This window comes from Salvelinus fontinalis, chromosome 9, assembly GCF_029448725.1.
Source record: "Salvelinus fontinalis isolate EN_2023a chromosome 9, ASM2944872v1, whole genome shotgun sequence".
NCBI lineage: Eukaryota > Metazoa > Chordata > Actinopteri > Salmoniformes > Salmonidae > Salvelinus > Salvelinus fontinalis.
In genome coordinates, this window is record NC_074673.1 from 25,556,851 (window position 1) to 25,581,563 (window position 24,713).

Sequence of the window (24,713 nt, forward strand, 5' to 3'; positions counted from 1 at the left end):
TGTTTGTTCAGAGTTTTCCCACCTCCATCCCTTCTCCCTCCCTCCCTTAATCCATCACTTTCTCCCTCACAGTGTGAGCTTGTCCTCGAGTGCCTGCCTTATATAACAGCATGGAGAGGCCCACAGAATACTGATGAGAAGTCTGGGCTCAGGACCCACACACACAGAGACTGAGAGAGACAGAGACAGAGGAGGCTAGAGCACTGTGGGCTCCTGCAAGACCTGGTCGGGGTGCAGCCCACCCGCTCCATCATGGCAGTGCAATATGAACCAACCAAGCATGCTTCATCTTAAAGAGGAATTTAAAAAAAAATGTTCTTGTTAAAATCAGCCTCTGTGGCATCAATAGTAGTCTTAAACAGAAATGTTTGTGGCAAAATGAACTATAAATTGTAAATACTTCAGCAAAATGGAATGCTGAGCCTCAAATAGCCGTCTGTCCCTTTTAATAGCCAAGTGAAATGACACACATTTCAGCAAATAAACGCCTGTTTCAAATAAACGCCATTTCTAAATTAATTGTTTAAGAGGTTACCATAAATTGTTTACAAGGTTTAATGTTTGATTTGTTACATTAAATAATTCAGTAATGATTTGAAAAAATTATGGCAATCATCCATTTTTTAACAGCCAGTAAGAAACTGCTAGCCATCGGGTGTTAACAGCTGAAATTTGCTAGCTAACTGGCAAGCACAAAAACAGTCAGCAACTTCAGGAGTACAGACCCCCAGAAAATTGACATATCACCCTCTAGTGGCAAAAGTAAGAATTGTTGAAAATGCAGTCAAAAAGGAGAATAATTATTGTCACAGAAACTTTAAAAAAAAAAAAAGAGGCATACTAAGAAAAAATAAACGTGACAGTGTGTAAATGATAACATGTGCGCAGGATATGAAGAAATGTATTAAAATGCGGTAAGTGAATGCTGGAATTAAACAATTAACTATGCAAATGAGAAAAAGTTGTTTGCATTAATGAAATAGACACCTGGTTTAAAGCACCTGTTGAGTTAAGCAATAAATGCCTGGGCTTTTAATTGTTTTACCGTAGGATAACTTTGGTCATACAAATGGCAGTATCTTCCAAAATTTAGTTTCGTGAGATTTAGGAAATTAACAATGTTCCTAAATCCTTGGATATTTAAGTTACGTTTTTTTTTTTTATTATATAGAGTACCAGTCAAAAGTTTTAGAGTCGCCTACTCATTCAAGGTTTTTTTTTTTTTTTTTTTGTATTTTCTACATTGTAAAATAATATAAGACATCAAAACTATGAAATAACATATTGACTCATGTCGTAACAAAAAAACTTAAACAAATCAAAATATATTTTATATTTTGCAATAAAATGCAAATGAATTACTTAAAAATCAAATGAATTACTTAAAAATCGTGATTTTCTGGATTTCTTTTTAGATTCCGTATCTCACAGTTGAAGTGTACCTATGATGAAAATGAAAGACTTACATTCTTTGTAAGTAGGAAAACCTGCAAAATCGGCAGTGTATCCAATACTTGTTCTCCCCACTGTATATAGCTAGATGATAGATAGATGATAGATAGATGGATACACACACACACAGACACACACTAGATTAAACCTTTTTTGTGGGCAAGTACAAAAGGGCAAGTACAAATGCCAAGTCTAAATGTGCAATGAATGCAAATTGAAAGTGCAAGGAGGCATGCAACTGAAATGCAGGGATAGCAGCAATGAGGTTACCGAGGTAGGCATGTACAACTGAATAATGTCCTTAATCAGACTTTGCTAGGGCAATGTCAGAGTCCAGTAGTACAGTGAAGAGTGCAAAGAGAGTAGTGCAACAAGGTCCCTGAGAGGCAGTACTAAGCGGTGGGCGGGTGGATATGGCTAGTGCCGTGTCAGAGTTCAGCAGGGTTACAGTAGCTGGAAATAAACAGTTCTTGAGCCTGCTAGTGCAGGAACGTAGAGACCTGTACCGCCTCCCTGATGGTAGGAGGGCAAACAGTTTGTGGCATGGTTGTGAAAGGTCCCTGATGATGCCGCGTCCTACGTAGACACCGCTTTCGCTGGAGGTCTGCGGTGGCAGGGAGCTGGGAACCAGTGATGTGCTGGGCAGTTTTCACCACCCGTTGCAGGGCTCTCCGATCGGCTACGGAGCATCCGCTAACCACACTGTGGCGCAGTTAGTCAGAATGCTCTCGACCGTGCAGCGGTAAAAGTTCACCAGGATCTTGGGAGACAGGTGGGCCTTCTTCAGCCTCCTCAAAAAGTACAGGCGCTGCAGCACCTTTTTGACCAGGGTTGAGGTGTTGAGGGTCCAGGAGAGGTCCTCGGAGGTGTAGACACCAAGGAATTTGAAGCTGGGCACACGCTCCACCTCAGTGCCATCAATGAGAACTGGGGCGTGGTTGCAGCTTTTAGACTTCCTGTAATCCACAATGAGCTCCTTGGTTGTCTTTGCATTGAGGGCCAGGTTGTTGTCAGTGCACCATGCAGCCAGGTGCTTGACCTCCTCCTTGTAGGCTGACTCGTCATTGTCACTGATCAGGCCTACCACCGTGGTGTCGTCTGCGAACTTGACGATGGTGTTGGAACAGTGTACAGGAACGCCGTCATAGGTGAAGAGGGAGTACAGGAGGGGGCTCAGCAAGCAGCCCTGTGGCCCACCGGTATTCAGGTTCAGGGTTGAGTAGGTGAAGTTGTCTAACCTGACAGACTGTGGTCTGTTGGTTAGGAAGTCCAAAGTTCAGTTACAGAGAGAGGGGCTGATCCCTAGGTCATGGAGTTTGGTGACCAGTCTAGAGGGAATGACCGTATTGAATGCTGAGCTAAAGTCTATGAACAGCATTCTCACATAGGTGTTGGTTTTGTCCAGATGGGTCAAGGCAGAGTGTAAAGCTGTGGAGATGGCGTCCTCTGTAGACCTGTTTGGTCGGTAGGCAAACTGGTGGGGATCCAGTGTTGGAGGGAGGCAGGACTTAAGGTAGGCCAAAACCAGTCTTTTGAAGCACTTCATGATCGTGGGGGTGAGTGCAACAGGTCGGAAGTCATTCAGGCTTGATGCGTCTGAAGGGGAGGTTGTCTGGGGGGAGCTCAGCTTTGATGGCTGGATCTTTGTTGTCCCTGTCGAAGTGAGCATAGAACCTGTTTAACTCGTCAGCGATGGAGACGTCGCTGGCTGTGGGGGTAGGTTTTTTTGGCCGGTGGTCTGTGATGGCTTGGATGCCCTGCCACATGCGTCGGAGTTGTTGTTGAAGTGCTCCTCAAACTGCAGTTTGTGGTCATGTTTAGCCATCTTGATGTCCCTTTTCAGGTTGGCCCTGGATGAGCTGTAGGCTTCCGCATCGCCGGATCTGAAAGCAGCATTGCGTGCCTTTAGCAGTAGTCGGACCTCTCTGTTCATCCAAGGTTTCTGGTTTGGGAAGGTCTTTATTAGTTTATGGGTGGTGACATTGTTGATGCAGATGTTGATGTAATCCAGAATGGAAGAAGCATATGTTTCAATATCCGTATGGGAGTCAAGAGTGGCCTGAGTGACAAACAATCTCCAGTCCGTGAGTTGAAACTGGTGCTGTAGTAATGAGTCTGACCCCTCTGGCCACACTTTGACTGTCCTCACTGATGCTTTCACGTGTTTAATGAGGGGTAAATACTTGGGGAGTAGGAACAGTGAAAGGTGATCAGACTGTCCCATGTGGGGGAGGGGAATGGCTTTGTAAGCCTCCGGAATGTTTGTATACGCGTGGTCTGGTGTATTGTCTCTCCTCTAGTGGGGCAGGAGACATTTTGGTGGAATTTGGGAAAAACTGTTTTCAGATTTGAGTGGTTAAAATCCCCTGCAACAATAAGAGCACCATCAGGATGTGAAGTTTGCTGTTTGCTAATAGCAACCTGCAGTTCTTTCATTGTTAGTTTAGCATTAGCATCCGTAGGTATATAGGCTGATGTAACAACAGTGGATGTAAGGTCCCGAGGCAAGTAGAAAGGCCTGCACCTAATCATCAGGTACTCCAGATTGGTTGAGCAGTACACCATGCTTTGTTTACATACTTGCACAGACCACCTCCTCTGGAGAGAGGAGTCCTCCGCAGTACAATCAGCATTGAAGACGTCGCGCCCCTCTACCCCAATAGTATGCTGTTGTTTAGCCACGTTTCCGTGAAAATCATGACGCTGCAATCCATAATCCTTTTTGTGTGAGATGATTCTTAGTTGTTTTTCGTCCATTTTGTTCCCCCGTTAGCGGGGAAAAGGCTAGGTGGTGAAAGCCGATGTGGGGTTAGCTTTTGCCCAGCCCGCAGGCCACCCTGCTTCCCTCGCCTTTGTTTACGATCTTGACGTCGCCTCCGGGCACTTCCTCTCGGCGATGTTTCAGTCTCCCGGGGCGTCTTCGCGATCTCCAGTGGAAGTTGTAAGTTGTCAAAAACACTCTTTGTGCATTGTGTTCCAATATCCAGAAGTTATTGTTGGCTATATAGAGCGTACGTCAGGCTATACTGCGTGAATAAACTAAGAACTATTAAGTAAATCACTGATGAATTGCAAAATCTGGGTAGACGCCGAGCCTCGCGTTGCACACGCGCAGCCATGTTGTTAGATATATATAGAGATATATATATATATACACATACACACACTTTGGGGTCACTTAGAAATGTCCTTGTTTTTGAAAGAAAGCACATTTTTTTGTCCATTAAAAATGTATCAGAAATACAATGTAGACATTGTTAATGTTGTAAATGACTATTGTAACTGGAAACGGCAGATGTTTTTTATGGAATATCTACATAGGCGTACAGAGGCCCATTATCAGCAACCATCACTCCTGTGTTCCAATGGCACGTTGTGTTAGCTAATCCAAGTTTATAATTTTAAAAAGGCTAATTGATCATTAGAAAACACTTTTGCAATTATGTTAGCACAGCTGAAAACGGTTGTGCTGATTAAAGAAGCAATAAAACTGGCCTTCTTTAGACTAGTTGAGTATCTGGAGCATTAGCATTTGTGGGTTTGATTACAGACTCAAAATGGCCAGAACAAAATAACTTTCTTCTGAAACTCGTCAGTCTATTCTTGTTCTGAGAAAATAAGGCTATTCCATGTGAGAAATTGCCAAGAAACTGAAGATCTCATACAAAGCTGTGTAATACTCCCTTCACAGAACAGCACAAACTGACTCTAACCAGAATAGAAAGAGGAGTGGGAAGCCCCGGTGCACAACTGAGCAAGAGGACAAGTACATTAGAGTGCCTAGTTTGAGAAAGACGCCTCACAAGTCCTCAACTGACAGCTTCATTAAGTAGTACCCGCAAAACACCAGTCTCAACGTCAACAGTGAAGAGGCGACTCCGGGATGCTGGCCTTCTAGGCAGAGTTGCAAAGAAAAAGCCATATCTCAGAATGGCCAATAAAAATAAAAGATTAAGATGGGTAAAAGAACAGACACTGGACAGAGGAACTCTGCCTAGACGGCCAGCATCCCAGAAATGTCTCAGTGACCCCAAACTTTTGAACGGGACTGTACATACATACATACATACATGCATACACACACACACACAGAAAGTATGAAACTTTCTATTATCATAGTTTTTACAGATTGTAAATTAAAGGTAAACATGTTTGCTAGGCGTATTATTATATCATTGATCGATTGACTATGACTTTTCAAATCACCCAGTAGTTCTATCTGCAGAGTTAGCTCCAGGTAAATGTTTCAATTCTTCAGCCATTCCTGAACCTGTAACCTGTGATCGTTTTGCGTATCAGTTCATAAACCATGTGCCATGGAATCGGTACATCAAAAATCTCTTAAACTATGTTGCAATCTATATGACAGAGTGGTCAATTTTTTGGTCCTTAAATTAAACTGGTATAGCTTTTTGGTCTTTAATGCAGGGCCGACAGACAAGTCCCTTCCACTAGCCTCTTCCATTTTTGCGGTAATGCTGCAATTAGTTGGTTGTAATTTTGGGTAGAGCAGACATTAACAGATATTTTTGTTAGCTGCATGTGTGACATAACATCCACCAGTCCTATTTATGATTTACAAAAGATAGCTTTTTTTAATGATTTTTTAAATCATTTAGTATATTTGAGTTTAACCACAATATTTGTTGTATTATTTGCTCTGTATTTTCTGGTGGATTAAATTTAAATTGCAACCAACTTTCTATGACTTGTTTTAAAAGCAGCGATATTTGGGAGATGATTTCCTTTTCAAATAACTGAAAGTGCGAGGTTGTAATCTGAATAAAGGGAAAAAGGCCTTTCTTGAACATGGGGTGAGACTTTCTTACTAATTTGCTAGAGAACCAGTTTGGGCTTAGGTACAACTTTTGTATGACTGGCACCTTTAGTGAGAGGTCTAATGCTTTAATATGTAATCATTTCTGCCCTCCAAATTCATATTCATTATTTAATTTTGTCTGGCTTGCCATTCCAAATAAAATAATATTGTTTGCTTATATAATAAAAAACAAAACAGGTCGCTACGTGTAGGCAAGAGCATAAGCAAATAGGTAAACTGAGTTGGGTTTTGATTTCAGTCATGCCCACACACATGGAATAGTAAGGCCTAGGGAGAATTGTCATTAAATAATGAAAGGCTAAACGGAGAAACAGCTGTGCGCTCTATCCAATCGTAGCAACAGAATCAACTTGCAGCAGGAATCAACCCACAGCCCGCCCATTTCTTCACAGAAGTACCCAATTTAGTCATTATCATGCAGCATCTCGGGACTTGGGATCGAGAAATAGCTAGCCTGCAATACATCAATGCCAAGTTGAATGAATGAGACTTGTTCTTTATGCCTTGAGCAAGGCATTTAACCCTACTTTTGCGCCAGGGGCGCCATACTACTATGGCTGACCCTGTTAAACAAGATTTCCTGCACCCATCTGGTGTATGTGACAAAAATATTGTGACAATTAAATGAACAGCTTGTTTTGTTTCACTTTGTGAGCTAATGTTAGCATTAGGACTGGCACGGTAATTGTATAATACGTGTAACTGACGATTATGGATGAACCAAAGAATTCATAACCAAATCATTTTTTGTTCTTGAACTTCCTTTAAGTCGACAAACTTTATCCAAAAGCAATAAAGTGAAAGTAAGCCTGGTTCACATCTAACAGACAATATAACAGACACTAAAACTAGACGGTTTTAGATTTTTGTGGTGTGGAAGAAACAGCTCACTGAAGACAGTTGCAGCCGACATGCAGTTCAGTCCCTTTCCGTGGTAACATGGACTCTTTACAAAGTGATGAAACCTTGTTGCTCCTTGTTTCAGCAAGGTTTTGTAGCAAATTAGTATCATTAGATACATGCACCCAAAAATAGGGCATACTGAGACAGTGTGTTATTCAAATTATTATAATGTTGATCGTGGTCATTTGACTGACAAACAACCGTCATTCAAAACCGTCACAGCCTTAGTTAGCATCACAATCACAAGGGTCATTCCTTTAGCCAAAGTACGGTGGCTGTTTGGTATATTTCAACTACGGTGAGTGAAGAGGAACACAAAATGGTAGGCTATAGCGAACATAACACACCCATTGAACGAACCAAGACAACTCTCGTTTGCCTCAGTCATGGCTTCTAGCATTTCTTTAATGAGGCAGAAAAAAATACGAAATAAGTGAGTTCAGCCCCCCTTCAATTTGCTTTCACCTGTAACTGAAGCCAAATTAGATTTTTTTATTTCACCTTTATTTAACTAGGTAGGCCAGTTATCTCCCTCTCTAACAACTGCGACCTGGCCAAGATAAAGCAAAGCAGTGCGACAAAATCAAACACAGAGTTACACATGAACAAAGGTACAGTCAATAACACATAGAAAAAATCTATGTACAGTGTGTGCAAATGTAGAAGAGTAGGGAGGTAGGCAATAAATAGGCCATAGAGGCGAAATATTTACAATTTAGCATTAAAACTGGAGTGATGGATGTGCAGATGATGATGTGCAAGTAGAGATACTGGGGTGAAAAAGAGCAAGAGGGTAAGTAATAATATGGGGGTGAGGTAGTTGGGTGTGCTATTTACAGATTGGCTATGTACAGGTACAGTGATCGGTAAGCTGCTCTGACAGCTGATGCTTAAAGTTAGTGAGGGAGATATAAGTCTCCAGCTTCAGTGATTTTTGCAATTCGTTCCAGTCATTGGCAGCAGAGAACTGGAAGGAAAGGCGACCAAAGTAAGTGTTGGCTTTGGGGATGACCAGTGAAATATACCTGCTGGAGCGCGTGCTACGTGTGGGTGTTGCCATGGTGACCAGTGAGCTGAGATAAGGCGGGGCATTACCTAGCATAGACTTATAGATGACCTGGAGCCAGTGGGTTTAGCGACGAATATGTAGCGAGGGCCAGCCAACGAGAACATACAGGTCGCAGTGGTGGGTAGTATATGGGGCTTTGGTGACAAAACGGATGGCACTACATCCAATTTGCTGAGTAGAGTGTTGGAGGCTATTTTGTAAATGACATCGCTGAAGTCAACGATCGGTAGGCTAGTCAGTTTTACGAGGGTATGTTTGGCAGCATGAGTGAAGGAAGCTTTGTTGAGAAATAGTAAGCCGATTGTAGATTTAATTTTGGATGGGAGATGCCTAATGCGAGTCTGGAAGGAGAGTTTACAGTCTAACCAGACACCTAGGTATTTGTAGTTGTCTACATATTCTAAGTCAGAACTGTCCAGAGTAGTGATGCTAGTCGGGCGGGAGGGTGCGGGCAGTAATCGGTTGAAGAGCATGCATTTAGTTTTACTAGCATTTAAAAGCAGTTGGAGGCCACGGAAGGATTGTTGTATGGCATTGAAACTCGTTTGGAGGTTTGTTAGCACAATGTTCAAGGAAGGGCCAGATGTATACAGAATGGTGTCATCTGTGTAGAGGTGGATCAGAGAATCACCAGCAGCAAGAGCGACATCATTGATATATACAGAGAAAAGAGTCGGCCCAAGAATTTAACCCTGTGGCACCCCCATAGAGACCGCCAGAGGTCCGGACAACCGGCCCTCTGATTTGACACACTGAACTCTATCTGAGAAGTAGTTGGTGAACCAGGCACCCATGACCAGCTCGGAAACCAGATTGCATAGTGGAGAAGGTACGTGGGATTCGAAATGGTCGGTGATCTGTTTGTTAACTTGGCTTTCGAAGACCTTAGAAAGGCAGGGCAGGATAGATATAGGTCTGTAGCAGTTTGGGTCTAGAGTGTCTCCCCCTTTGAAGACGGGGATGACCGCGGCAGCTTTCCAATCTTTGGGGATCTCAGACGATATGAAAGAGAGGTTGAACAGGCTAGTAATAGGGGTTGCAACAATTTCGGTGAATAATTTTAGAAAGAGAGGGTCCAGATTGTCTAGCCCAGATCATTTGTAGGGATCCAGATTTTGCAGCTCTTTCAGAACATCAGCTGTCTGGATTTGGGTGAAGGAGAAGCAGGGGGGCTTTGGCAAGTTGCTACAGGGGGTGTTGAGATGTTGGCCGGGGTAGGGGTAACCAGGTGGAAAGCATGGCCAGTCGTAAACAAATGCTTATTGAAATGATCAATTATCGTAGATTTATCGGTGGTGACAGTGTTTCCTATCCTCAGTGCAGTGGGCAGCTGGGAGGAGGTGCTCTTACTCTCCATGGACTTTACAGTGTTCCAAAACTTTTGGGAATTAGTGCTACAGGATGCAAATTTCTGTTTGAAGAAGCTAGCCTTAGCTTTCCTAACTGACTGAGTATATTGGTTCCTGACTTCCCTGAAAAGTTGCATATTGCTGGGGCTATTCGATGCTAATGCAGAACGCACAGGATGTTTTTGTGCTGGTCAAGGGCAGTCAAGTCTGGGGTGAACCAATGGCTATATCTGTTGTTAGTTCTAATTTTTTTGAATGGGGCATGCTAGTGTGGTTGATGACAACCAACAGTACACATTATTTTGTATCGTAGCCTTGGGTATTGATACAGTATCATATTGATGTTCTGCACATCCCTATACCAAAAAGACCTTGTATATAAACAAACTCTTGTCTCACCATGTCTGGATCAGTACTCACAGGCTCATCGAAGGCCTCCTTCTTGTCCAGCATTTCTCTAAGTGTCTGCAGGATCTTAATGCACAGTTTTTCCTCTTTGTCCATCAGCTTCTTGGTGTGTTTGATCAGTCTGAATGACAAGGGGAAGGGTACAGGTGGAAGATGAGTATCATGGCTTCAAGTCATCTAAACACACCAACAGACATGTGACCTATGACTGGAGGATTATGAATACCACAATAATAAATTAGAACATATCTTTTCAGAAACATTTAGGAGAAGTCAGTTAGATAGTCTAAACTAAATCACAAACCAGAACAATGGTAGGTCAAATGCTAACTTTGCACTGGTCTAAATGCTCTGTAAATGCAGCCCATAGATAGTGTATCTGTGATGAGTGTCTGACTGCATCTGTGCCTCTGCAACACTAACTTGGACATGAAGGCTCCACTCTCACAGCGCAGTCTGGCAGCCTCTGGGAACAACAGCTCAGGGCTGTGTAGTACATCCACCAACACAGAGAACTCGGCCTGGACCTTAGGACTGAACTGCTCCTCTAGACATGCCACCACACCCTGGAACACAACACAGTATAATACTCTTTGCAGTATAGTGTATGTGTGTGTGTGTGTGTGTGTGTGTGTGTGTGTGTGTGTGTGTGTGTGTGTGTGTGTGTGTGTGTGTGTGTGTGTGTGTGATCACCTGCAGCTTCTCGATGATGCTCTTGTAGTCGGGCCCTCCTAGGGTCTCCTTTCGGGGCCGGGTGCGTGCTGAGATCCTCCAGTCCTTGGCGGCACGATGCACCACATTGGTGTGGGCCTTCAGAGACAGAGTGTTCACCTGGCTGTCCAGATCCACCGGTATGGCTATGGCACGCGCCTTGGCTGGACAGGAGACAAGGAAGACTTTAAACATGGCCATACTCGTATTCGTAATTGTATACGTAAGTTGATAGTTGGATCAGATGATACTCGTGATGGGAAAAAAATGACGTGTTTTATTATGCCTAAATAGATGTTGTCAAAAAACCTCCCTGCATGTTCTCACTGCAAAAAGGCTGCAGATTAGGAGCAGCGAGCAGAGAAGTGGGTGTGGGTGTGTGTGTGTGTCTACAACTTGCAGCCAAGTTTGCTGTCACTCAGTCAGAATGCGCATTAGCGTTTCGTATTCTTTCCCTACCCTTGTCCCACTTGTTAGATATCATGCCCCACTTGTTAGATATTATGCACATTGATAGTTTGCTAGGAAACATCCTCACCATGTGATTTATCATAGTAACATTCTAAATGAAAACCTGTGAGGAAAAGTGATCAGATGAAGTGAACAGAGAAACACAGCTTCACTCTATCCAATCAGAGCAGCAGGAACAACGTACAGCTTGCCCTTCTCTTTACAGACAGGCAAACTAGCTAGTTGAGCTATTTAGACCACGAACATTACTGACTCAAAGACAGTACAGTATGATTTAGAAACTTTGTGATTGACTGACATGAGAAAGATGCTTGCCAGAACCCGAAAATAACTTTTTTTCCAATCACGGATAATTACAAAAAATACTCAGATCATAATTGTATCCAGAAAATTACCCATATCCGTTACGATACTCTTTTTGTCCAGCTACTACACCACTACTTTATAACTAGGAACTGAGGGAGCCTCAAAGTAGGAGTGCTGATACAGGATCAGTTTAGCCTTGCAGATCGTATTGAATACTCAGACACTTTATGAACACCGGCCCAGATTTCTTCCAGACATAGATATTAACATAAACTGACATTACACCCAATCAACCAACAGAGAACTACTTTCTGCAAATATTGTCTGAATACACAGTGGTTGCAGAATAACAGCTGTGGCAGAATAACAGGTTTTATTGGATGAGACTCAAGACTTGCAATGTCTGCCTGTCATTATAGCAATCACCAACGTTTCCAGTTTACCAACCTTGGTCAAGGCCTGTCAAAGTGTAATTATTGGGCTGTGAGACTCACCCACGTCAGCCAGTGTTTTGATGCAGCCCTCAATGTTGTTCTTCTGGGCCGAGCTGATCCAGGTGCAGTTATAGATCCTGAAGGAAGACTGGAGCAGCTTGATGAAGATGGGCTGGTGGGTCTGACATAAGAGAGAGGGATAATAGGAGAAGATAAAACGTACACTTCAATAACACTCAAAATGTTGTGCCAACTACAAGATGGATCCGCATTTGCCGGAAGTACCTGAACTGAACCAAATCTGGTCCTCTGTCCTTCCAATTTAAATGGTATTTAAATGCCCATGTATAAGGTTAACCTCTCTCCCAGCCATACCTGCAGGTTGGAGTTGTTGACAGGGAACTGGGAGCTGAAGAAGCCCTTGACGATGGCCATTACTGTCTCAATCACATACATTTCCAGGGGAACGTCGGCATGGTTACGGTCCGTGGTGCTGTTGCACACCTAAAAACAGAAAAGGAAAGGGGGATGTGAAGTCTGTCTGTCACTCAGGAGTGAGGGGACAGAGACTTACCTGGGGTATATCTCAATAGTCAAATGGACTTCTCTTCTCCTTTCCCTCATCTACAATGAACTGGACTGGGGAAAAGCCCATTCCCTTAAGGGACCCACCATGTTGTTTTTTTGTGTTCAGATCAGTGCAGATGAGGAAGAGGACACAACGAAACAGAGGAAAAATAACCTGTTTTGGACTATTGAGACACATCCCTTTGAGGAGGACCTTAGTGAGAACATTACCCGTGCCATGTCCACCAGAAAGTTCTCAAAGAGCTTCCAGATGTGGTGGCTGGTGTAGATCTCCTTCATCTCCACCTCCGTGTCCACATAGCAGTGGTTCACAAAGTTCACGTAAGCCGTCTTCACCTGGGGAGGGAGGGCCAATAGAAACCATGCATCCAGATGAATGACAGGTGTGAGCGATTCCACTGAGGTGAATGAAAGCTAGGTTATATCAAGGCTGGCTGTTCTGGAATCACAATTTGTATGCATTGCTATGAATCTAGGTAAGCAAACCTCTGACCACTCTCTGTATGCAAACAAAATAGGTGCATGTCAATTATCTATAATGCTATTCTATTCTGCTTTACTCTGTATCCTAAGATCAGTACAGATGAAGTGGAATACAAGGATATGAAATCACATTAGACTACTGAAAGACTCCTCAGCATCCAATGACACACAGACTCTCAAGATGACCCCGTACCTCAGCGATGCAGTCATCGTGGGTGACCACCTTGACGATGTCATCCAGGGGCAGCAGGGAGTTACATTTCAGCTCAGTGTAGACGTTTTTGCCCTCGGTGCAGGCAGCGAGGAGCTCTACCAGGGTGTTGTGGTAGGCCAGGGCTCCGCCCTCGTCCCCACGCTCCCGTTCGCAGCCCATCATCTGGAACAGCACCGGGAAGGAGGAGCGGTCGTTGTAGAACACCAGCACGTCCTCGCCACCGTTCACCAGCTGGGAGTGGGATGGACAGAAAGGGAGACAGACGAGTAGAGGTTAGATAGGGAATACCTTATAACTAGTGGGGGCACCAATATTGATCATTCGATATATCGATACAAACTGAACAAAAATATAAAAACGCAACAATTTCAAAGATTTTACTTTGTTACAGTTACATAAGGAAATCTGTCAATTGAAATAAATTAATGAGGCCCTAATCTATGGATTTCACATAACTGAGAAGAAAGATTTACTGTACAACTTTTGGTCACAGCACAGATACCTTAAAAAAAAGGGGAAAAGGCTAGGGGCGTGGTGACCACCATTTGCCTAAGGCAGCGAGACATCTCCTTGGCATAGAATAAATCAGGCGGTTGTTTGTGGCCTGTGGAATGTTGTCCCATTCATCGTCAATGGCTGTGCGAAATTGCTGGATATTGGTGGGAACTGGAACACTGTCGTACGCATCGATCCAGAGCATCCCAGACATGCTCAATGAATAACATGTCTAGTGAGTATGCCGGCCATTGAAGAACTGGGACATTTTCAGCTTCCAGGAATTGTGTACAGATCCTTGCAACATGGGGTGTGCATTAGCATGCTGAAACATGAGGTGATGGCGGCAGATAAATGGCATGACAATGGGCCTCAGGATCTAGTCACTGCATCTCTGTGCATTCAAATTGCCATCGATAAAATGCAATTGTGTTCGCTGTCCGTAGCTTGATGTCTTCCCATACCGTAACCCCACCGCCACCATGGGAACATTTCTGGGATCTTTTATTTCAGCTCATGAAACATGGGACCAACACTTTGCATGTTGCGTTTACTTTTTGTTCAGTATAGTTTGATACTGATGAGCAGGACATACCATGATATTGGTTTACACTTCCTGTTAACCTAAACTGAGACGCAACATGCAATGACTTCCTGTAATGCCCTCAACCAAGATTCCGACCACTGTCAACGGGACACAAATTCATCCACAAGGTATTTTCAGAAAGTAGTCAGGTTTTATTTATTTTGGGAATGGATAGATCTTGCATGGCTACCCAAACTCCTTGCTCCGGCCAAACGCTACACCACGCCCACGGACGTTAGTTTCTTCTCCGCAATGGATTTGATACTCTGATTGGTTAAAGATGATCCAATCGCAGAGGACTTTGTTTTGTACAACACCCCTCATTTTGACCTCACCACAAATGTCTTCAATGACGGCGGTCTCTGACTGAAGTATGTAGCGAACATAGAGCAGCAGAATAAATCAGTTTGAGTCATCAGGCGAGGATAGATTAGCTATGGAACTAGAAAATAGATTAGATTACTCTATAAAATAACAGTACTTATCCTTTTTATAATTTTTTTTACATTTTAAGAGATAGTGGTAGTGGAAACTATGCTATTGTGTTGTCTCCACAGCCATTCAAAGATCGCATCATCCCTCTCTCACCTCGGTCATGACCTTGTCCTGGCACTTCTTGACATACTTCCCGTCGGCCTTAACGATGGTCTGGAGGAACTTGAGGTACTGGACGTGTCGGCCGTGCGTCTCGATGCAGTGAACAAAATGGTGGACCACACGGTCACTGATATCGTTGCACAGATAGAAGTTGTTCATGAAGATGTAGCGCATGGTCTCAGCCTCCAGGAGCTGGAGAGAGGGAAAAGATGTGTCCAGGGATTTCACATTTATTGACATACGGATATCTTGTAATAAAATGCATTTCTTTTGTTGAATAATAGTTCAAACATGTAGACAAACGTGTGCGGCTGCGTGTTTGTGTGTTTGAGTAGAGTGTGCAACTATACACGCATGTATACATTGTGTGGATGCGTGTGCGCAGTGTGGCGTGAATGCATGCGTAACGCCTCGAACACACCGACCACGTCATTGCGCAAAATAGTACGCAGCATCACCAGGATGTGTGCAACAAAAGTTCAACATTCACCTTCTGCTACCATTTCTGTCAAGCCGTCAACGCATACAGTTTGACACCTACGTTCGATAAATCCAACATATGCACCACACCAAAAGCACTGCAACTGCCTCTGCAACTCAATGCTGCAAGGCAAACGCAGCGTTTCTTTGGAAATTAATGTAATTCTGGTGTACCAAAATGCAATGACGCTGTCGGTGTGTTCGAAGCGTAATGTGCATGCTTGTGTGAGTGTGTTTATATGTGAGCATACCCCTGGTGTGAGGAACAGGTTGAGGTGTTTGTGGAGCAGAACCTGGTTCTGGCTGTTCCCTTTACAGAAGTTCTGCAGGAACACGTGGGCCAGTGTCATGATCTCATTCATCTTCTTATCACTCTGGGGACAGACAGACCGACAGACAGACCGGCAGACAGCACATGAGTCACAACACAGTTGTACAACTGCGTCACCACAAAATCAATCCATAAAGATGGTCAAACAAAGCTACCAAGGCAGTGTTAATCTATCTCAGGACTCTCCAACCATGTTCCTGGAGAGCTACCCTCCTGTAGGTTTTCGCTTCATCCCCAGTCGTAACTAACCAGATTCAGCATATCAACTAGCTAATTATTAGATTTAGATGCGCTAGATTTGGGTTGGAGCGAAAACCTCCAGGACGGTAGCGCTCCAGGAACAGGGTTGAAGAGCCCTGACCTACCTAGTCAAGCTTTATCAAAATAAAGTCTGATTATTGATGACGACAACATTTATGTCAAGCTTTGAGGCGCCTCACCTGAAGCACTTATTTTATAAGCCCATATGGACTGGTTCCTGTGTGTAAGACACCTACTTCCACTTGTGAGTAAAACATCTCTAAATGTGATGTGCTCACCTTCTCATAAGGTATCTGGAGCAGGTCCAGCACCACAGTGTGAGCACCCATGTTCTTCAGTAGCCTCTGCTGCTGCACACGACTCTTTTTCCCGGGGTAACACTGCTTACTGAGCCGCAGCAGGATCTACTCACCACACACACACACACACACAGATCAAACACTAATACATGCATTACACAGCAATAGCAATCAGTCTAAAAACACTTGCAATTTCAGCTGCTGTAATTTACTGTTACTGGAGCACATTAAAGTAAATGTAACTTTATTTATCCCCTAGGAGCAATTAAGAAATGCAAGTCAAGTTACAAGTCAGGCCCACATAAAACATGGCTACATTGGCCAGCGACGTAAGGTCTGTAAATTATTAGTGGACAATCAATTATCCCAGCGTCATGGTGTGTTTTTAAAGACTGCACTGACTGTAATTGATAATGCTGCTTATACCATACTAGGGTTGCAAAGTGAGGGTATATTACCAGAAACTTTCCAAGTCTAATTAGTGAAAAAAAGATGAGAATGGGTCTGCCTGTCTAAACACAGCCTGTGCGGCCTCACATGTAAAATATATAAAATCTCTTCGCCAATTCCTGGCTGCTAAACTTCGAATAGTTAGCCTAGTTGCAGTTTGTGTGACAAAACAAGAGTTGTATTTTCAGCTGTTTAAAGCTGGTGTACAAAAGTAAAAGACGCAAAAATTAAACTTAAGAACGGGAAGCATAGAAATGGTGCACATACAGTAGAACAGATCTGGCACTTCTTAGACTTGCTTTCAATGAGAATGACATATCTATAACTCACATTTCTTTGTGGTCACCCAAAAATGTTACATATTGCAGCTGTAATATATATATATATTTTTTTTTTACATACAAATTTTGCTATGTCAACATGTCTTTGTAAATATTTTAGTACCAAACTGGTGGCAGTTGTGAGAAAAAGTTAATAGTTGGAAGAGATGCAGAGTTAATTAAATATAATGCTTTTGTTGTAGGTGCTTATTTCATTAATTTGGCTATTTTCTCTTGAACCATATGGTATATCCACTAGAAACCTGTGGTCAATATGAACAGACATAAAAAAAAAAAGATTCTATATATGATTTAAAAATATATATATATTTTAAAAGCTATTCAAGCATAATTTACCAAAGTTACCATAGATTACCTGTTCATTACCAAAATTACAGAAGGTAAATTACCCATAACTTTGCAAACCTATACCACACACACACACACATAAAGTTCAAGGAGACAGAATAGCAGCCCACCTCTTTGACAATGTTGTAGTTGTTGGCTTTGTTGCTGTCTATCTGGGGCTTCACATCCCCACCCTGTACTGGGCTCAGGATTCCAGCCTCCTGTCAATCACACATTACACAAAAATACATTTAGATTTGAAGAAATTACTTGGATATCGAGTAAGGATTCAGCCCTTGCTCAGCCATTAGCCCTCTATGATGTGTGACAACTGTGGCCTGTAGGGTGCATACTGTAGTGTAGTGTGATGTACCTCCATGGTCTGCTCCTTGCCCTGACTCTCTCCTATGTCCTCACTGCCGTAGGCTCCACTTTTCTCCACCCACAGTTCAGACTTCTCCACCGTCAGCCTTAGCTGGTCCAGGTCTGTCTTGATCTGCTTGTAGTTCTCTACATCCTGCTCCGACACCAGCAACTGGACCTGCAAGGGACCACAGAAACACACACAGTGAGATCAGACCCCCCCACACACTGAAACCACACACACAGACAAAAATACACAGATCAGACACAGGCACATGTATACACACACACACACACACAAACTGTGCTGTTACCTGTTTGAAGGCCTGTAGGACCTCTGCTCTCTGGCTGAAGTGTTTGAACATGAGCTGCAGCGAGCCTGAGACCAGTGGGGGGTAGTCCTGCATGATGAGATGGATCAGCACCCTCAGGAAGGTCCTACCCCCTTCGTCATCCAGCTCCACAGCACTACACTCTGAACTGGAAGCACCAGACGCAGGGTTAGAAAGAGACAGTGGAGGCATACACAGTGTTTTGACAAACACTGGCACACTAGAGATGGGCATTTGAAGTACTTTCATTATTCAAATAATATCATGACAGTTGACAAACTTTTGTACAACTTTTTTCCGAAAGAACAGTTGTTTGCTGCACAAATCTATAGAGACATTGCTACTGCTGGACAGGGGAAGATTGTTAACATTCTCTCTAATTTGGCACACAAGAGAGGCCATGAGTCACGGACGAAAATAATAGCCCCGTTTGGCCTATAGGTGGCACTGTTATAAACAGTCTCACTAAAACTCTGTTTGACCGAGGGACTTGAAATGTATGTAGGCATCTTTCCTCATGGTGAACAAATTTGCCTGAAGGACCCATAAGGTCCATCAGGATTGATCTTGGACATTTAGGAAAACCTTTGAAAAACGTATTCTTATTAACCATAAGTCCAAATAATACCAAATTGGTTAAGAGATGGCTAGGCTCTTGTTAAATCAGGAAATCATATTTTACGTGTCCATATAAGTTGAAAATCCACTCCACAATGGCCTATCAACTTGAAACGTTTTAGAGTCATAGTCATTACCACAATGAACTGTGTAATGTTTGGCATTGATATCTTAAAAAAGGAAACTATAAACAGATCACTTTTCTGACTTTGTAACGCTAATACTTAAAGGCCCAGTGCAGTCAAAAACGTGAATTTTCTGTGTTTTATATACACACACTCAGTGGCCAGTTTATTTAGGTACACCACCCCTTTAACGAAAATTGTCACATGGCAGTGGCTTGCTATATAAAGCAGGCAGACAGGCATCCACTTACTCATAGATTGAACATTAGAATGGGAAACATTTGTGACCAAAGTGACTTTGAACGTGGTATGATCGTCAGTGACAGGCTTGCTGGATCCAGTATCTCAGAAACTGCCGTCCTCCTGGGATTCACGCACGACAATGTCTAGGCTTTACACAGAATTGTGTAACAAACAAAAAACATCCAGTCAGCAGCAGTCCTGTGGGCAAAAACAGCTCAGATGCAGAATGATATTTCAGAAAGCACAACTCGTCAGCCCTGGTCACAGATGGGCTGTTGCAGGAGTTGACCACACTGGGTTCTACTCCTATTAGCTAAAAAAAAGTGGCTCCAGTGGCATGTGATGAACACTGGACAATTGAGGAGTGGAAAAACATTGCCAGGTCCGACAAATCCCGGTTCCTGTTGCATCATGCTGATGGCAGTCAGTATTTGGCATAAGCAGCATGAGTACATGGACCCATCCTGCCTGGTGTCAACGGTACAGGCTGGTGGTGGTGTCCTGGTGTGGGGAAAGTTTTCATGACACACGTTAGGTCCCTTGATACCAATTGAACAGCGATTGAACGCCATAGCGTATCTGAACATGCTTGCTGACCAAACCCAATAGAGCATCTATGGGATGAGATAGAACGGGCTGTTCGCAGCATGAATGTACCGCCCCATCTGCAGCAACTGCGTGATGCCATCACATCAGCATGGACCAACATCCCTGTGGAATGTTTCCGTCACCTTGTAGAATCCCATGCCCCAAAGAATTAAGGCTGTTCTGGAGGCAAAGGGGGTCTAACCCAGTACTAGATGAGTGTACCTAATAAACTGGCAACCGAGTGTATATTTCCACACTATGAGGTTGGAATAATACAGCGAAATTGTTAAAATTATTAAACTGTTCTTTAAGTGTAAGAGCTGTTTGAAAAGACGAACTGAAATGTCAGCCTGTTTTGGTGGGATGGAGTTTTGGTCTGCCTGGTGAAATCACCAGGTGGTACAAATTAGTTAATAACCAATAAGAAAAAGTTCCAAACCTCTCCGCCAATAACAGCTAGTTTTCAATTTTCCCCTTCCCCACTCAGACCACTCCCAGACAGTCCTAACAAAATTCTTGCTTGAGAAATTGCTTAATTAATTTAGTTTATTTTTTACCATTTGAATTTAAAACAAAAACAGTAAGTTACTTAACTGTTACACAGAAGTTATTTGATATTGAGATACACACTGCTACATTGGACCATTAAAATAGTCATTCAAATCTTCAAGGACCAAGTCAGATTCACTCCAAATTTGGTATTTGAAAAAATAAAGTTGATACACTATACCAGTAGATGCATATTTTCACACACGCTAATGAGCTAAAAATACTTGATTTCATGTGTTATTTCATAGTTTTGAGGTCTTCACTATTATTCTGCAATCTAGAAAATGTTAAAAAATAAAGACAAACCTTGGAATGAGTAGGTGTCCAAACCTTTGACTGGTTCTGTACTTGTATGTAGCAATGTCACACGTATACATTTATTTTATTTATTTAATTCAGACAAATCCTTTTCATTATTAAAATAGGCCTATAATTATTTATATATTTTTAATAAATACTCTCGCAAGTAATCAAATATTCAATTAACCGTGCACATCCATCCATATGACACACACAGACATATAGGCATACATACAGCACTTTTCTCTGAACTTAAACCACAGTGCCCCATTCGTCACACACATGCATGCATACATAAACACAACACACAGTTTGCGTACCTTCCAGCAAACATGGTCTCTGCTTTGGCTGCAATCTCATCTATGTCTGGATCTGAAATTGAACAAAATAATGTGAATCACTGAACCCAATTATAGAAAGCCCAAATAAGCCGAGTCCAGAAAGTAATTAGTGCCTGTGACAGCACAGCTCAAACAACTGATTACAACAGTAATCAACAAACCAGCAGGATTCCCTTAGGCATTGACTGACACACTCTAGATTCTCCTAGCCTGGTCCCATTGCAACCATAGGCCTCTACATCGCGACCACCCCTGAATGCCCATCCGATAGTCGCAGCCCGCTAGCTGCTAGCTGTCTAGAGCATATTGGACAGTTAGCTGTATAGATCCATCGGCCAATTTCTTGGGGGACTATACCTATTTTGCCAATTGGACTTGGACCCCTCTGGTACTTGGAACCCTACTAATCCATCACGACTGGTCTATCGGTGTCACAGCACGCGGAGGCCAAAACAGACTTCCTCCATTGAGACGTCCCTCTAAGGCCCTTCTGCTAGCTTACTAGCCCAGGTCTACTAGCTTGCTAGCCCCGGGCCTGCTAGCTGTCTGAATCGCCGTGTCTCCAGGCAGCCCAACAACTCACTGGACCCCTATTGATCACCCGGCTACACATGCCTCTCCCTAATATAAATATGCCTTGTCCATTACTGTCCTGGTTAGTGATTATTGTCTTATTTCTCTGTAGAGCCTCTAGCCCTGCTCAATATGCCTTAACCTACCATTTAGTTCCACCTCTCACATATGCGGTGACATCACCTGGTTTAAACGTCTCCAGAGACAATATCTCTCTCATCATTACTCAATGCCTAGGTTTACCTCCAATGTACTCACATCCTACCATACCTCTGTCTGTACATTATGCCTTGAATCTATTCTCTCACACCCAGAAACCTGCTCCTTTTACTCTCTGCTCTTAACGCACTAAACAACCAGTCCTGATAGTCTTCAGCCGTACCCTCATCCTACTCTTCATCTGTTCCTCTGGTGATGTAGAGGTTAATCCAGGCCCTGCAGTGCCTAGCTCCTCTCCTACTCCCCAGGTGCTCTCATTTGTTGACTTCTGTAACCTTAAAAGCCTCCTACCTAAGTGTTTTATTTTCTGCTTTAGCACACTCTGCAAACCCGGATGTCCTAGCCGTGTCTGAATCCTGGATTAGGAAGTCCACCAAAAACCCTGAAATTTCCATCCCTAACAATAACATTTTCCGACAAGCTAGAACTGCCAAAGGGGACGTTGTTGCAATCTACTGCAGAGATAGCCTGCAGAGTCCTGTCTTACTATCCAGGTCTGTACCCAAACAATTCGAACTTCTACTTTTAAAAATCCATCTTTCCAGAAACAAGTCTCTCACTGTTGCCACTTGCTATAGACCACCCTCTGCCCCAGCTGTGCCCTGGACACCATATGTGAATTGATTGCCCTCCATCTATCGTCAGAGTTCGTGCTGCTAGGTGACCTAAACTGTGACATGCTTAACACCCCGGCCATCCTACAGTCTAAGCTTGATGCCCTCAATCTCTCACAAAATATCATTGAACCCACCAGGTACAACCCCAAATCTGTAAACACGTGCACCCTCATAGATATCATCCTAACAACTTGTACTCCAAATACACCTCTGCTGTTTTCAACCAAGATCTCAGCGATCACTGCCTCATTGCCTGCATCACTGTCAAACACTCCCTAAAACACTTCAGCGAGCAGGCCTTTCTAATCAACCTGGCCCGGGTATCCTGGAAGGATATTGACCTCATCCCGTCAGTAGAGAATGCCTGGTTATTTTTTAAAGTCCCTTCCTCACCATCTTAAATAAGCATGCCCGATTCAAAAAAAATTGAACCAGGAACAGATATAGCCCTTGGTTCTCTCCAAACCTGACTGCCCTCGACCAGCACAAAAACATCCTGTAGCGTTCTGCATTATCATCCAACAGCCCACGTGATATGCAACTTTTCAGGGAAGTTAGGAACAAATATACACAGGCAGTTAGGAAAGCTAAGGCTAGCATTTTCAAGCAGAAATTTGCAACCTGTAGCACAAACTAAAAAAAGTTCTGGGACACTGTAAAGTCCATGGAGCATAAGAGCACCTCCTGCCAGCAACCCACTGCACTGAGGCTAGGAAACACTTACCACCAATGAATCCACTATAATTGATAATTTCAATAAGCATTTTTCTACAGCTGGCCATGCTTTCCACCTGGCTACCCCGGTCAATAGCCCTGCGCTACCCAAAGCAACTCGCCCATCCATACCTCCCCCACTTCTCCACCCAAATCCAGATAGCTACTGTCATGACGTTGGCCTGAAGACACGACACTGATGTTCTGAAAGAGCTGCAAAATCTGGACCCTCTCTTTCTAAAATGATCTGCCGAAATTGTTGCAACCCCTATTACTAGCCTGATCAACCTCTCTTTCATATCGTCTGAGATTCCAATAGATTGGAAAGCTGCCGCGGTCATCCCCCTCTTCAAAGGGGGAGACACTCTAGACCCAAACTGCTACAGACCTATATCTATTCTACCCTGCCTTTCTAAGATCTTCGAAAGCCAAGTTAACAAAAAGATCACCGACCATTTCGAATCACACCTTATGCAATCTGGTTTCCGATCTTGTCATGGGTGCACCTCAGCCACGCTCAAGGCCCTAAACGATATTATAACCGCCATCGATAAGACGATAAGAGACATTACTGTGCAGCTGTATTCATCGACCTGGCTAAGGCTTTCGACTCTGTCAATCACAACATTCTTATTGGCAGACTCAACAGCCTTGGTTTCTCAAATGACTGCCTTGCCTGGTTTACCAACTACTTCTCAGATAGAGTTCAGTGTGTCAAATCGGAGGGCCGGTTGTCCGGACCTCTGGCAGTCTCTATGGGGGTGCCACAGGGTTCAATTCTCGGGCCGACTCTCTTCTCTGTATACATCAATGATGTCGCTCTTGCTGCTGGTGATCCTTTAATCCACCTCTACGCAGACGACACCATTCTGTATACCTCTGGCCCTTTTTTGGACACTGTGTTAACTAACCTCCAGATGAGCTTCAATGCCATACAACTCTCCTTCCGTGGCCTCCAACTGCTCTTAAATGCAAGTAAAACTAAATGCATGCTCTTCAACCGATCGCTGCCCGCACCTGCCCGCTCGACTATCACTACTCTGGACGGTTGGGACTTAAAATATGTGGACAACTACAAATACCTAGGTGTCTGGTTAGACTGTAAACTCTCATTCCAGACTCACATTAAACATCTCCAATACAAAATCAAATCTAGAATTGGCTTCCTATTTCACTTCAAAGCTTCCTGCACTCATGCTGCCAAACATACCCTCGTAAAACTGACCATCCTACCGATCCTCGACTTCGACGATGTCATTTACGAAATAGCCTCCAACACTCTTCTCAACAAATTGGATGCAGTCTATCACAGTGCCATCCGTTTTGTCACCAAAGCTCCATATACTACCCACCACTGCGATCTGTACGCTCTCGTTGGCTGGCCCTCACTTCATACTCGTCACCAAACCCACTGGCTCCAGGTCATCTGCAAGTCTCTGCTAGGTAAAGCCCCGCCTTATCTCAGCTCATTGGTCACCATAGCAGCACCCACCCGTAGCAGGCGATCCAGCAGGTATATCTCACTGGTCACCCCCAAAGTCAATGCTTCCTTTGGCCGCCTCTCCTTCCAGTTCTCTGCTGCCAATGACTGGAACGAACTGTAAAAATCACTAAAGCTGGAGACTCTTACCTCCCTCACTAGCTTTAAGCACCAGCTGTCAGAGCAGCTCACAGATCACTGCACCTGTACATAGCTCATCTGTAAATAACCCATCCAATCTACCTCATCCCCATAC

At 43.5% G+C, this 24,713-nt stretch overlaps 1 protein-coding gene across 2 annotated transcripts in view; it reads right to left on the reverse strand.

Annotated features, from left to right (window-relative positions):
- LOC129862331 (inositol 1,4,5-trisphosphate receptor type 2-like) overlaps positions 1 to 24,713 on the reverse strand; it is a 154,569-nt gene that overhangs the window by 83,178 nt on the left and 46,678 nt on the right. Inside the window, exons 24-37 of one of the 2 annotated variants that reach the window (XM_055933852.1) lie at positions 20,834 to 20,885; positions 18,073 to 18,238; positions 17,769 to 17,936; positions 17,527 to 17,616; positions 16,257 to 16,382; positions 15,638 to 15,760; positions 14,898 to 15,098; positions 13,208 to 13,459; positions 12,742 to 12,867; positions 12,319 to 12,447; positions 12,004 to 12,124; positions 10,715 to 10,896; positions 10,445 to 10,587; positions 10,013 to 10,142 (exon numbers count right to left, since the gene is read on the reverse strand). In XM_055933852.1, coding sequence (XP_055789827.1) covers positions 10,013 to 10,142; positions 10,445 to 10,587; positions 10,715 to 10,896; positions 12,004 to 12,124; positions 12,319 to 12,447; positions 12,742 to 12,867; positions 13,208 to 13,459; positions 14,898 to 15,098; positions 15,638 to 15,760; positions 16,257 to 16,382; positions 17,527 to 17,616; positions 17,769 to 17,936; positions 18,073 to 18,238; positions 20,834 to 20,885 — 2,009 coding nt within the window. The remainder of the gene's footprint in view (positions 1 to 10,012; positions 10,143 to 10,444; positions 10,588 to 10,714; positions 10,897 to 12,003; positions 12,125 to 12,318; positions 12,448 to 12,741; positions 12,868 to 13,207; positions 13,460 to 14,897; positions 15,099 to 15,637; positions 15,761 to 16,256; positions 16,383 to 17,526; positions 17,617 to 17,768; positions 17,937 to 18,072; positions 18,239 to 20,833; positions 20,886 to 24,713) is intronic. The other variant, XM_055933853.1, reaches the window with a different exon arrangement.